Here is a 16,074-nt window from a genome sequence, read left to right as displayed (position 1 = left end):
TTGGAGTCAACTTGAGAAAACTGCGTCCACTTATTGGAAGCAACTTGTATAAAGTTGCGTCCACTTCTGAAAGCAACATGTGCTAGTTGCATTCACTTCTGAAAGCAACTTGTGCTAGTTGCTTCCACTTTTCAGAAGATAGGGATATATTTACAGATTGACTAAGGGTGAATTTTGAGGGGTATTTAAATAATGTTCCGTTATTTTTACCATGTTTTGACTCTAAACCGGCCAAATACATCCGAAAGGCTAATATAGTCTTTTGGACACCGACATGTAAGCACAAAATATATGTTAGATGAGATATATCCATAAATCTCACCATCCCAATCTCTCTTCAGATTTTCTAGTTTCCCATACCGAACAAACCGATAAGCCAAACAAACAAACAAACAAAAACCAAAAAACGCTCCTGCAGTCCTGTCTGAAAGCCGTTGTAGGTGACGAGAAGGCCAGTTGCGGTTGTTGCTTAACGCCACGTTCTCACTTGTGATTTAAAACACACGCATCATCATCTCTTTGCTACTTGGTTGAATTTATTGTCATCATCATCCTCTCCCTCTGGAAGAACAGCAAACAGAAAAATGGAGCCAGATAGTCAGATATCAGAAACTGACTCAAAAATGCCAGAAATAGTAAATCAGACAATGGAATTACTAACCCAATCAAATGATCCTTGTTCTAAAATTCAAGCAGCTAAAGATATTCGAAGACTAACAAAAACATCTCAGAAATATCGTCGTCATTTCTCTGGGGCTATTCAATATCTGGTTTCCATGCTTAGATCTAATTCTCTTGAATTCAATGAAGCTTCGCTTCTTGCTCTTCTCAATCTTGCCGTCAAAGATGAAAAGTATGTTCCTTTTGCCTCCATCAAAATTTCCAGTCTTTATTGGGTTCGTTCATGATATATTATCTCTGAATGTGAAAATTGTTCTTTATTTCAGATATATATCTCTCCTTTTGTTTACTTTAATTGCTCTTTCTTTCACTGTTGATTTGCTTTCCCGAATCAAATTAGGTAGCTCTGAATTTGATACCTTCTTTGGAAATCTGGGGTTTGCTTAATTTAGTGATTAAATATAATTGAAATGGGTTTCTTTGGAATTCAATAAGAGAATTATGTATGGGAGATTCTGTTTTATCTGAAGATGAATCTATTTTTTTGGGTAAAGATTCTGTTTACCTAATTCTGGGTTATGGCCAAGTCTGTTCTTATAGAAATGTTTAAGGTAAACCCACAAATTTAATTTTGTTCTAGTGATCAAATTTGATTAGCTCATGGAGTTTGTTCTTAGTGATTTTTGCTGTGTTATAGTAGTCTGAGCTCAGTTACGCAAATTTTTTCAAGAAATGTATTAGTCACCTAATTAATCTTTTTTAACAAAACATTGGCTTAAGAATTGATACCGCAGGTTCGGGACTAGTTATACCGACTACTACTCTGGGTGTTCCTACTACTGATACTAATGAACTCAATTGTTAGGAGTAAGATGATAATAAAGTAAAAAATTGAAGATAGAAATACCATTTCCATGTTTAATCTTGCAGTGTATTGGGTTTGTTGAGAACAACTTGCAATTACTAAAAGAAGTATGTAACTGTGAAGCAGTTGTTTTGATTTGAATGTTCAATTCACTCCTTGTCGGTAAGGATTCTTCGTTTATTCAGTTGATGAATTGAAAACTAAGAAGATTCAACTTTCTTACATGTGCCTTCTTCAATTTTAATCTGTTCATGATTTTCTGACTGTCCTTACACATGATATTTAGCGAAGTACACAGTTGACTTAGTGACATTGTAGCCATGTTGCTGTATTTCCATGTTCATCAATTGAGACAGCTCATAGTCTTGTGAAATGTTATTCATCCTTTGCCAGATTGATGCTAATCTCTTCTCACTTTCTGCCGTACAGGAATAAGGTTAAGATTGTAGATGCCGGCGCCCTTGAACCACTAATATGTTTTCTTCGGTCTGATAGTACAACTCTGCGAGAATATGCAACTGCCGCGTTACTCACTCTCTCTGCTTCAGTCATTAACAAACCAACTATCAGTTCCTCTGGTGCTATCCCTCTCCTTGTTGAAATACTTCGTGATGGGTCCCCACAAGCAAAAGTTGATTCATTGATGACTCTATACAATCTATCCACCCGGAAAGAAAATCTCACCGTAATTCTCTCAGAAAAAGCCATCCCTCCATTGGTGAATTTGCTCAAGACCTGCAAAAAATCATCAAAAACAACTGAAAAATGCAGTGCTCTTATCGAGTCTTTGTTAGACTTTGAGGAGGGAAGGTCTGCATTAACAAGTGAAGAAGGGGGAGTACTTGCAGTAGTAGAGGTTCTCGAGAACGGATCACCCCAAAGCCGTGAATGCGCTGTTGGTGCACTATTAAAAATGTGTGAGAGTGACCGAGATAGATATAGAGAACCTATACTCCAGGAAGGGGTTATACCTGGTCTTCTCGAGTTGACAGTTCAAGGAACACCGAGATCTCAATCAAAAGCACGTACCCTTTTGCAGTTACTAAGAGACTCTCCGTACCCAAGATCCGAGCTTGAGGCTGACAGACTAGAAAACATAGTGTGCACCATTGTATCTCAAATTGATGGCGAAGATCGAGGCGGAAAGGCAAAAAAGATGTTGGCGGAAATGGTTCAAGTCAGTATGGAACAAAGCTTGAGACATTTACAACAGAGGGCATTAGTATGTACACCAACTGAAATGCCATTCACTAAATGTACATCTAAAGTATCGTCGAAATGATATATTAGGTTCTTTTTGTTGAATCTGGTGGGAATTCAATTTCGATTCTCTACGGGTGAAAATAGAGTAAATGCCAGTCCAGGCCTTGATTGGTATCAGGTGACTGGTGAGTGATGCTGCTATAATATTTAGATGATTTTCTATGTTGTCAAAAGTGTACGGTTTCTTGGTTTGTAATGAATGAATGAAATAATGAATAGAATAAAAACACTGTTTCTAACCTGGATAGTCAGTAAATCTGTTGATTGCCGCAATTCTTAGCGACTGTCTCAGCAATGGCTCCATATAAGGTTTGTGTCTTTTAGATGTTCTTAAAATGTATACCGGCTTACTGTTGTAATTCTTCTGCTCCATTCAGGAACCAAATATTTTTCTTTGGTATGCAATTAGACCGGGTTACTGTGAGAATAATTTATTTCACGATGCTCTTAAGATGTACTTACAGGGAACACATGGGGCCAGACAGACTCTTCCTTGGGGGGTTCAGTGCGGTCAGATGTGTTTGTGTAGGTTGCACTTGTGGTAATGCACGCAAAATGTGGCAAGATTAATCTACGCCGGGTAGTGTATCAGGTTATTTCCAAAACGGGCAGCCTATGGAGGCTTGGCTTTGCAAATTTAGTGCATACTTTTCTCATTGCACACGTAATCTACTCAACCCAGCATTAGGTTATCTTCTGGTGTTTTCGTATATATCTTACGAAGTAGAAAACTTCAAGATATCAACTTTGAAACGTAGAAAAGCATTACTTACCAATATGAGGAGCTAAGAAAACATCACCGCCCCTGTTCCTGCATACACATAATTAGATGCCTTTTTCTGAATTTGGTATGTAATATAGAGATGTGATAAAGCATACAAATTTGAAATGGGAATTTTGATAAGCCCATGTTTTGAAATACACTAATAAAAGTGTCCCCGTTTTTTTAAACTTTTCAAAAGTGTCCCTTGTTTGACCGTTTTATTCGAAAAACAACTAACGGATTGTTAAGGCCGTTAAGTTCCAGCTGGCACTGATAAAAATCTAAAAAGCCCTCGACAGAGATGGTCTGGATTCGGCGGACTCGGTGAGTTAAGGTTCGGCGAGTCACTTAGTTAACTCATTAAAGAATTAATCAGGCAGAGTCTAGTTTGATTTTGGTGCTATTCCCGACCATTTTCAGGCCTGCATTTCTTATCACGTGCACAACCTAAACTAAAATCATTCATTTATCAACCCATTGGAATCACCAACAGTACCACCTTCATCTTCCTTGTATAATTTTTGCTACTGCAACAACACCAATTTAAGAACTCAAACTTCATATTGAACAAATTTAAATTGAAGAATCATAGACATCATGAAAATAAAACTACCCATTTCATGAATTAGCAAAACAGGTTGATATAAGATAAATCCCAAAAAAAATCTCAAGAACCCTAACTAAAATATTCCTAAATTAAAAGTCACAAAACCCTAATTAATTAATTCAAGTTCAAACAAACAAACCCATCATAACAAATTGATAGAACTTCAAAGGAACGACACAAATTTGATAAATTAATCATCGTACATCTAAGTTAACAACAACAAAATTAAAATTTATCAAATTAGAACTTTAATATATTGCTTCTTCTTACTGTCTAACAGTAGAATAAAATCTAAATAAAACCCTAACCCACGTCTCTGAGTTGGCCGTTATCTGATCTCATGATTTCACTGTTTGCATCATCGACAAACCTTAACAGATCTAGACCCATCAATTATCATATTAAACCAGGGACGGGCGGCAATATGTCTTCTATTTCTCCACCGAAGACTAGGAATGGTACTATAATCAAAGGATTATCAATATATGAAATCAAAGAAGATACAGTAATTTTTTGAGACCGGGAATTGAAAAAGAGAAAGAGAAGTTGCAGAGCAATATGTCTTCTATTTCCGTTTACTGCAAGTTTACAACCAACGGCCACAACAACAACCTGTAAAAGAAAAGAGTGCAGAATGTTTGAAGTGTTCCTCTCTTAAAATGCATCCACTATTGTGTCGCTGCTGGCATTCCACCAGGATCTTGTCTCTTTTCTTCAAATACTATTAGATCCCTTATGGATGGTAAAGTTGGATTGTAGCTGAAGAAGCTATCGATCATAGCTTTTGAGTTGTTGCTGATAATATTCAACCACATTATATCAGCAGGTAAGGGAGACCAAAGGGGCTTTGTTGATAATTGGGTTTACTGATAGTAACACTTGATCTAGAATTTCCTTCTCTTTCTCTCTATCAGCAAAAGCATACTCTAAAGTTTGAATTTCTTGTTCCTACTTATCTCAATATCCAGACAAAATATGGAAGGGATTGTCAACATTGCTTTGCCTTTACCTGGTTGATGAAGGAGAGGTTTTCAAGATTGTTACTTGGTGAAGATATCTCTGATTCTGGGAAAGGGGTTTGCACTGCTTTAACTATTTCAAACTTAATTACCAATCTATATGATACTACTATTGCTTAATCAATCAATGCTCCCCTGAATTGCATCATGTCTTCTTTGCATACAAATTAGCAACAACAACTTATTTGGAATTCTCTTCTTCTGCTGAAATGACCACGTCCAATATTGTATAGTGGGAAGGAATTTGAATCCATTTTCAGTTAATACAATCTTAGGAGACTAGTGCACATAGATATTGTGAAGAAATATAACATACGCTAGATAGACAAGTGTGGTTGATCGTAAAGTTTGTACCATGTCGAAGCAAACAAAAATCAGGAAGATACAGAGCTCTACTACTCTTCTGTTCTTAATTCTTGTTTCTCTACTGGGTTGCACATGCCAAGAAGATAGGAAAGTTTATATATTCTATATGGGTAAAATACCATCTGATGTTGTTTATGTTCCAACATCGCATCACCAAAGTCTTGAACAAGATATTCTTCTAGGAAACAAGTGAGTAATTTAATCCAAAGGCACCTATATGGTTGTTCACATAGATTAATATCTGACATTGTCTGCATTTTTTCATGGATTTGGATGCAGTTTTGTGGAGGATGTCTTACTGCACAATTATAAAAGAAGTTTTGATGGCTTTTCGGCGAAATTGACCATTGCAGAGGCTCGAAAACTTGCTGGTAAGTGCATAAAAACTCACCGCTGAGTGACGCTTATCTATCTATATGTATTTCATTTCTGAATACTGGTTCAGTCTCATCTCAAACAAGCTATTTACAGTGAGACCCTAGACTCAAATGTTGGAGAATTTTGTCTTAATAATCAAATCAGGCCCATTATGGGTTATGATTTCTTGGAGTACCATTACATATGTGGGATAACGAGGGGCTTGGTTTGATGGCTAGTAATTTAGGTAAACCTTTATATGAAGATGATTGTACTCTAAGTCAAGATAGATTAGCACATGATAGGATTTGTAATGAATTTGATTTAGATTTCACATATTCTGATTTGATTCCACTAGGGATAATAGATGGTAAGATTTCTTTTGAACTACCAGTGGATTAATGTGAATTGGATTTATTTTTCTTTTCTCTATGAAGAGATACGAGAAGAATAGTAAAATCGAACTTCAACAAAGTCGATCATCAATGGTCTATAAATATAAACCATATAGTTTTTGGATTATCCAACGGATTTTAAGTGCACCAAAAAAAGGAAAAAATAACTTAAAATGATACCATATTCGTATGGCTAGTGCAGGAAACCGAAGATATAAATCCATCGCAGAAGAGTAATCCATAGTCTAAGAACATATTTATATATTCAAAAACTTGAGTCCGTTATTGTCAACAAGACAATATGACAATATGCCACATAATACTATTAAGTTGATTTGATAACCAATTATATATTAACGAGCCTTTAAGCTCTTAAAGTTCTCAAAGTAAGAAATAACCAGTAAGAGACTTGGAAGCAACTACAATAATATGGTATCGTAAAATCAGTTAATGGTTTTACCGGGAGCTTGCAAATTGAAGTAGGTGGGCGTTGTTTCATCCATGAATATGATCAACAACCATATATCTGTGTGATTCATTAAGGTTAAAAAAACACGTCGACGGTCACAGGCCTATGATAAAATCAATGTAAAATGTCTGAGAATCTTTTTAATAAATTGAATATATATATTTATAAAACCAATAGAGGAGATTAGACATAGATGTGGAGAACCTTCTTCCTTTCCATGGATCAGTTGATAGAACAACGTGCGTGATAACGTCTTGTGTAATAGAAAACGAGACAGAAAATAGGAAGAAGAAGTAGAGAGGAATCTTATTAATGAGTGTATTATACAAACATTAGAGCCTCTATTTATAATGCTAGACATAGATCATCCCAGTAATAAACGAGATTCATCCTAGATATTCTTAACATAATTACACATATATAACATTTGTGATATTTGTGATTATTTTCGAAAAATAGATTAATTAATTGGGTTTTTTAGACCAACAAAGTTTCCTACAAGTTAAAATATCTAGTGTAATTTGTTGGAGCACATCCAACTTTGGTAAACTTTCCTTTAAATTTTTCTCTTTTGAGCAAGGTCTTACAACAGAGACGCTTTATTTCAAGGCTAATCAAAATACTTTCCTCGTTGGAGCAAATCTCTTTTGGTTGGACACGTACTCTACTCAACCCAGCATTAGGTTATGTTCTGGAAAACAAGTGTATTGTATCTTCCTTTAGAAGTAGAAAACTTCAAGATGTCAACTTTGAAACGTGGAAAAGCATTACTTACCAATATGAGGAGCGATGAAAACATGACCGCCCATGTCCCTGCATACACATAATTAGATGCCTTTTTCTGAATTTGGTTTGTAATATAGAGATGTGATAAAGCATACAAATTTTAAATTGATCTCAAATTTGCGTTCTTCAACTTTATACAGAGTGGCTAATATTCTTCAACTTTAGGCATGGATTTCGTTAAGCAGCTGGGAACATCCAATGGCCCAAAAAAAATGTAAATTGTAATCAAATGAATGCAAAGATAATTTTAGCAACAACATGCGAACCTCATCACACATTTTGTATCTCCAAGAATAACACAATTCACTTTAATACAGATATACACTCAACAGTCAAAACTAAAACAAATAATAGGATTTCATACTAGAAATGAGTCGACCATAATAGTCAATTGATGCCACATCCTAAATCTAGTTATAATAAAAATACAATCGGACTCTTATCCACTACCTGAGTGTTTCTGGTGTGTGGTGTAGCCTTGACACACCCATTAGCAACACAGTAACAAAAATTAACATAATACAAACTTTTGGACCGCATGTGGAAAAGTAAAGTACATTGAACTGATGTTTATCCTTTATCCGTCATTTCTCAGAATCCACAGCGCACAAGTAACCAGAGTTACAAAACAAGAAAAATCCTTGTTTTTCCATTTAGTACAAATTTACAACCAACGGCCACAACATCAACCTGGAAAAGAAAACAGTGCAGAATGTTGAAGTGTTACTCTCTTAAAATGCATCCACTATTGTATCGTTGTTGGCATTCCAGCAATATCTTGTCTCTTTTCTTCAAATACTCGTATATTCCTTATGTATGGAAAAGTTGGATTGTAGCCGAAGAAGCTATCGATCATAGCTTTTGAGTTGTTGATGAAAACATTCAACCACATTACACCAGCAGGTAAGGGAGACCAAAGGGGCTTTGTTGATAATTGGGTTTACTGATAGTAACACTTAAACTATAATTTTCTTCTCTTTATCTCTATCAGCAAAAGAATACTCTAAAGTTTGAATTTCTTGTTCCTACTTATCTCAATATCCAGACAAAGATGGGAGAGATTGTCAACATTGCTTTGCCTTTACCTGGTTGATGAAGGAGAGGTTTTCAGGATTGTTACTTGGTGAAGATATCTCTGGTTCTGGGAAAGGGGTTTGCACTGCTTTAACTATTTAAAAGTCAATTACCAATCTATGTGATACTACTATTGCTTAATCAATCAATGCTCAAATTAATTGCATCATGTCTTTTTTGTATACAAATCAGCAACAACAACTTATTTGGAATTCTCTTCTTTAGCTGAAATGACCACATCCAATATTGTATAGTGGGAAGGAATTTGAAGCCATTTTCATTTAATACAATCTTGAGAGACTAGTGCACAGAGAGTTTGTACCATGTCGAAGAAAACAAAAATCAGGCAGATACAAAGCTCTACTACTCTTCTGTTCTTAATTCTTGTTTCTCTACTGGGTTGCACATGCAAAGAAGATAGGAAAGTTTATATAGTCTATATGGGTAAAATACCATCTGATGTTGTTTATGTTCCAACATCGCATCACCAAAGTCTTGTACAAGATATTCTTCTAGGAAACAAGTGAGTAATTTAATCCAAAAGAACCTATATGGTTGTTCACATAGATTAACATATGACATTGTCTGCATTTTTTTCGTGGATTTGGATGCAGTTTGGTGGAGCATATCTTACTGCACAGTTATAAAAGAATTTCAATGGCTTTTTAGCGAAATTGACCACTGCAGAGGCTCGAAAACTTGCTGGTAAGTGCATAAAAACTCACCGCTGAGTGACACTTATCTATCTATATGTATTTCATATCAAGATACTGGATCAGTCTCATCTCTAGCAAGCTATTTACAGTGATACCCTAGACACTAGTGTTGGAGAATTTTGTCTTAATAATCAAATCAGGCCCATTATGGGTTATGATTTTTGGAGTACCATTACATACGTAAGATAAGAGGGGCTTGGTTATATGGATAGTAATTTAGGTAAACCTTTTTTGTGCAGATGTTTGTACTCTGAATCAAGATAGATTAGCATATGGTAGGGTTTGTATTGAATTTGATTTAGATTTCACATATCCTGATTTCATTCCACTAGTGATAATAGATGGTAAGATTTCTATTAAACTCCCAGTGGATTAATGTGAATTGGATTTATTTTTCTTTTCTCTATGAAGAGATAAGAGAAGAATAGGATAATCGAACTTCAACAGAGTCGATCATAAATAGTCTATAAATATAAACCATATAGTTTTTGGATTATCCAACGGATTTTAAGTGCACCAAAAAAAGGAAAAGATAACTTAAAAGGATACCATATTTGTATGGCTAGTGCAAGAACCGAAGATATAAATCCATCGCAGAAGAGTGATCCATAGTCTTAGAAAATATTTATATATTCAAAAACTTGAGTTCGTTATTGTCAATAAGACAATATGATAATATGCCACATAATAATATTAAATTTATTTGATAACCAACTATATATATTTCGATAGATATTAACGAGCTTTTAAACTCTTAAAGCTCTCAAAGTAAGAACTAACCAGTAAGAGACTTGGAAGCAATTAAAAAAATATGATATCATAAAGTCAGTTAATGGTTTTACCGGGCGCTTGAAAATTGAAGTTAGTGGGCGTTGATTCATCCATGAATATGATCAACAACCATATATCCGTGTGATTCATTAATGTTAAAAAAACACGTCGACAGTCACAGACCTATAATAAAATCAATGTAAAATTTTTATAATCCTTTTAATAAATTGAAAAAAATATATATAATATATTTAAAACCAATAGAGGAGATTAGATATAGATGTCGAGAACCTTCTTCCTTTCCATGGATCAGTTGATAGAACAACGTGCGTAATAACGTCTTGTGAAATAGAAAACGAGACAGAAAATAAGAAGAAAAAGTAGAGAGGAATCTTATTAATGTGTGTATTGGACAAACATTATAGCCTCTATTTATATGGCTAGACATAAGGGCATACCAGTAATAAATGAGATTCATCCTAGATATTCTTAACATAATTACACGTTTATAATATATGTGATATTTGTGATTATTTTCGAAAAATAGATTAATTAATTAATTAATTGGTTTATTAGACCAACAAAGTTTCCTACAAGTTAAAATACCTAGTGTAATTTGTTGGAGAATATTCTGTTTTGGTAAACATTACTTTAAATTTTTCTCTTTGGAGCAAGGTCTTACAACTGAGACGCTTTATTTCAAGGCTAATCAGAATACTTGCCGCGTTGGAGCAAATCTCTTTTGATTGGACACGTACTCTACTCAACCCAGCATTAGGTTATGCTCTGGAAAACAAGTGTATTGTATCTTCCTTTAGAAGTAGAAAACTTCAAGATATCAACTTTGAAACGTAGAAAAGCATTACTTACCAATATGAGGAGCGAAAAAAACATGACCGCCCCTGTCCCTGCATACACATAATTAGATGCCTTTTTCTGAATTTGGTTTGTAATATAGAGGTGTGATAAAGCATACAAATTTGAAATTTATCTCAAATTTGTGTTCTTCAACTTTTTGCAGAGTGGTTGGAGATCCTAATATTATTCAACTTTAGGCATGGACTTCATTAAGCAGCTGTGAACATCCAATGACCCAAAAAAATGTAAATTGTAATCAAATGAATGCAAAGCTAATTTTAGCAACAACAAGCTAACCTCATCACACATTTTGTATCTCCAAGAATAACGCATTTCACTTTCCTACAATACAGATGTACACTCAAAAGTCAAAAACAAAACAAATAATAGGATTTCATACTAGAAATGAATCGACCTCAAAAGTCAACTGATGTCACATCCTAATTCTAGTTATAATAAAAAGACAACCGGACTCCTAGCCAGTACCTGAGTGTTTTTGGTGTGTGATGTAACCTGATACACCCATCAACAGCGCAGTAACAAAAATGAACATAATACAGACTTTTGGACCACAAACTGTGTCTGTTTGTGTGAATTTCTTAATTTTATCAGGATGGAGGAGGTGTTTTGGAAGAAGAAGTTCAGAATTAGTTAGTTGCTTGAAGGGGATTTGAATACTAAGTTTTTTCATACTTCTACTCTGGTTAGAAGATGTAGGTACTTGATAGTTAGGCTTAAAGATAATAACGGTAGCTGTTTAGATAAGAACTCTGACATTGAGAATCACATTATAGAGCACTTTTATAACATGTTTACTGCAAGTAGTAGTGTTTTTGAAAATGATAATGTTAATGAGTTGTTTCCTTCTGTTATTACTGTGGATCATAATACCAAGTTCATTAGGACTGTGACCCTTAAAGAAATTAAGCAGGCCATGAAACAGTTAGGTGCTCACAAAGCACCAGGACCTGATGGTCTTCAAGGTTTCTTCATTACTAAATACTGGGATCAGGTTGGTGAGAGTGTCATTAAGCTGGTTATGGATTTTTTCCAACATGGTCAGCTAGATTCTAGGTTAAACAAGACTTTTATTGCCCTGATTCCTAAGAACAAGTGTCCTATCACTATTAAGGAGTACAAACCTATAAGCTTGTGTAACTACACTATGAAGATCATTACTAAAATCATAACTAATAAACTCAAAGCCATTATTGAAAATATTATTTCTCCTTGTCAACATTCCTTTGTGACTGGTGGGTCTATTTTTGATTCAACCATTATATGTAATGAAGTTATTCACTCTTTTAAGCATAAAAAAGGGGAGAAAGGGTGGATGGCTCTTAAACTTGATTTTGATAAGGCCTATGATAGGGTCAGTTGGCCTTTTCTTATTAAGATTTTACATAATCTTGGTTTTAGCCATGTTTTCATAAAATGGATAGAGAATTGCATTAACATTGTCTCTTTCAGGTTCTTATCAATGGATCTCCAAATAAGATCCTTAAGCCTACTAACAGACTTAGGCAAGGGGACCCCTTGTCACCGTACTTGTTCATTATATGTCTTGAAGCTCTTTCTATACTGATTGACAAGGGCATGATTTTGAAAATCGTACGAGTTACGAGTCAACTCGTAAGATTCGAGTCATTTTCTAGAATTTCGCTTTGAATCGTGCTGGCGAATCGAATCTAACCCAGAATCGTAAAGATTCTGTTTTTTTGATGCGATTCACAACTTTCTGACGCATTCTAGCTTTCTTAAAAGAAGTATAAAAATGAAGGGTGATGGGTGGAATCGAACCAGCGACCTCCTGCGCACTCGTACACCGTCAGAACCAAAGCACCACGCTGTGTGTTTGTGAAATATATGAATTTATATAAAATATATAATAAAACTACATGTAACTTAGGTTATATATCCACACAATTTAATTATTTATCGGTAAACATACGATTCAAAAATCGACCATGAATCTACGATTCACGATTCAATATACGATTCGATTCTTAAAATCGGGAAAACGATTCATGATTTCACAACCTTGGACAAGGGCATTAAGGATAAGGATATTACTGATATCTCTATTTGCTAGGGGAACACCAGTTGTATCGCATTCCCTTTATGCAGATGACTGCATTATTTTTCTTAAGTCTTCCTATAAATATGCTTGTAATTTGAAGGAAATTTTAGATGTTTTTTGCAGGTGGTCGGGACAGATTATCAGTGAGTCGAAGTCCACGCTGCTCACCTCTAAAAACCTTGGTAAGAGCTTTTCTAGAGGTATGGCAAGTGCTTTGAAGGTTCAATTAGCAACTAACAGGTAAGTACCTTGGAATTCCCCTTCGATGGGGAAGAATAAGTGCGAAACATTTAGTGAAATGTCAGAGAAAATGATAAATAAATGAGGGTTGGAAAGCTAAAACTTTAAATGTTGTGGGTAGAACTACTATCATTAGGTCTGTTTTGGACCCTATTTCCAATCATATGATGTATATGCTTAAGATCCCGAAAGTTTTAATCTCTAAACTGAATAGGTACAATAATAATTTCTTGTGGGGTGGGGATAATGATAAGATATGTATGCATAAGGTTAAATGGAGCAGAGTTTGTACCCTTGTGGAGTACAGAGGCTTAGGAAACAGGGATTTAAAGCTAAACAACCTATCTCTACTTGCTAGGATGGCATGGAGAGTGTTTATTAAACCAATTTCGGAAGTATCGAAGCTCTTAAAGGCTAAGTACTTCCCGGATTGTGAGTGCTGGAAATGTGAGTGTAAGAATTCCAGCTCTGTTAGTTGGAAAAGCATTATTAAATGGAGAGATGCGATTAAATCTTGTGTTAGATAGGATATCGGTGATGGTGGTAGTGTTGATTTACGGAATGATCCATGGGTTTCTAATTTGCCTTTGTCTTCCATTATTAATATCCCTGGTCAGCAGCTTCCTAATATGCTGGTTAAAGACATTATAGACTCAGAAACTAAAACTTGGAACCTGAGTGTTATATAGAGTCTTATATATGATCGTGTGGGCATATAAATAAAAGATAAACCTATTAGTGTAACAAATGGTTGTACTGATCATATTGTTTGGTCATATGGTAAGAATGGGGATGTTACTGCTAGACAAGCTTATAATTATCTTAATTCCAATATGATGGGTAATGAATTACCTAATCAGGATTGGAGGTTTCTGTGGAAACTGAACTGTCCACAGAAGAAAAAAAATCTTGTGGATGTTATGCCATAACAAACTTAATTTGAATGAGTCTCTCTATATGAAACATATTAACTCCCATCCAGGGTGTGCTTTGTGCAACAACGATTTTGAAACTACTTATAATTTATTATTTCGTCCTCTGGTCCATTTGGAAAGGTAGAAATGACTGGATTTTCAGGATAATTCAGTTTCAGTCGTATAAGACAATTGCTTGGGCTTTGAGACGGGCTAGAGAGTTTATCCAAGCAGGTGCCTAATTGGAAGGAAGAACTGTGCAGTGGAAGAAGTGGTTGTTCCTTGGACATATCCACTGGCTGGCTACTGCAAACTAAATTGTGATGGTGCATCAAATCAGGCGAAGGATGCTAGAATTGGTGGAGTTATTAGAGGAGAAAATGGAGTTTTTAAAGCTTGCTTTGTAAAACACATTTTCAAGAACTCCAGTAATGTAGCTGAGCTTTGGGCGATTCGTGACCGCATGGTGATTGCAAAAGGAATTTAATAAAATAGCTTGAGGTGGAGAGTGATTCAACTTTTTCTTTGATGCTATGCTGCGGAGAGTGTATGGTGCCGTGGTACATGAAAGGGTTGCTGGAAGACATTCATACTCTGTAAGGCATTTTTGCTGACATTGTGTTCAAGCAGAGATATAGAGAAGCCAATTCAGTGGCAAATTACCTGACAAAGGCGAGTGCAACGAAGGAATTGGAAGGTGTGTGGATGGTGCAACCACCAAGAGAAGTCTCCAATTTACTTCATGAATATTCTGTTGGAAGAGCTGACAGTAGATTTGTGAGAGTTAGTAGCTAGTATGGTTTTTAGGCCAATGTATCAAAAAAAATGAAAATTGTTCAACATTTTCTCTCTACTTTCTATGTCTCCTTTTAGTTTATAACATATACACATTTTTCTAGGTAAATATATAATAATATTTTTTTAAACGGGCCGTGAGTTATAACCCCAAAGGTATCGCTATCCATCAAAAAACACCTATCAAAACAAAAATAACACAAAAACTCTAAATAACAAAAGTAACATAAAAACTCCAAAGGTATTTTTGCCACCACTAACTACCACTACTAGCAACCAACACCACATCTACCAACAAATACTAGCACTACCATCACCGTAAAAAGCACCACCACCAACCAACACCACCATTAACCAGAAACAGTTCCATCAAATTTTGGTTTCATCAAAAACTTACTGTTTCATCATTAAAATCTTTAGTTTCATGATAAAAAAAAATAGGCAAAAATATGATGAAACCAAGTTTGGTTTCATCATACAATTTGATGAAAACAAAATTGGTTTCATCATAAAACCAAGTTTAAAAACTTAGGGTGGTGTTGAAACCAAGTTTGATGAAACCAATTTTGTTTGGGGTTTTTGTATCAAAGTTTAAAAATTTAGGGTTTTTGAGTCAATTTTGTTTAATAAGGAGTTGTAATGGATCCCAACATTTGGACGGAATTTTTGTACTCCAAATTTGGTCACCTTGGTGTTTTACAACTAGCTCTATTTTTAAAAACCTTTTCAAAATAAATTTCTTTATAAAAATATTCTATTATGGTCCTAGCATATTTTTGTATAAAAGTTCTCCAGTATACATTTGTGTTATTTATTACTCTCTCCGTTTCTATATATAATAGGCTATTTTGTGTGTAAATTTATACACAAAACAGCCCAATATTTAAAAACGGAAGGAATATTTATTTCATGACAAGTGAGAGAAGAAAAAGTAGTGACCGAGTTGCATTTTTTATTAACCAGTTGAATAAGTTACGATTCTTATTTCTTCTACGGAACATATATGTTTAATGTTCACACTATTTTAACACTGTGATACTTTTTTGGTGCATGTTGATGGTTTAACTCATCGGTGCCGGAATCTAAGTATAGAACTTTTAAAATCTTCGAGTAAT

The 16,074-nt window shown here is 34.9% G+C and overlaps 1 protein-coding gene across 1 annotated transcript; it reads left to right on the top strand.

The window, feature by feature from the left end:
• Positions 1-347: 347 nt before the first annotated feature.
• Positions 348-2,988, top strand: LOC113275480 (U-box domain-containing protein 4-like). The gene is made up of 2 exons (XM_026524984.1): positions 348-853; positions 1,916-2,988. The coding sequence occupies exons 1-2, from the start codon at positions 585-587 to the stop codon at positions 2,766-2,768; spliced, it is 1,122 nt and encodes a 373-aa protein (XP_026380769.1). The 5' UTR covers positions 348-584; the 3' UTR covers positions 2,769-2,988.
• The last annotated feature ends 13,086 nt before the right edge of the window (positions 2,989-16,074 follow it).

Source organism: Papaver somniferum, chromosome 4, assembly GCF_003573695.1.
Source record: "Papaver somniferum cultivar HN1 chromosome 4, ASM357369v1, whole genome shotgun sequence".
In the NCBI taxonomy this organism is placed as follows: domain Eukaryota; kingdom Viridiplantae; phylum Streptophyta; class Magnoliopsida; order Ranunculales; family Papaveraceae; genus Papaver; species Papaver somniferum.
Note: the sequence above shows the minus strand (reverse complement) of the source record. Positions and strands in the feature narration are given on the sequence as shown.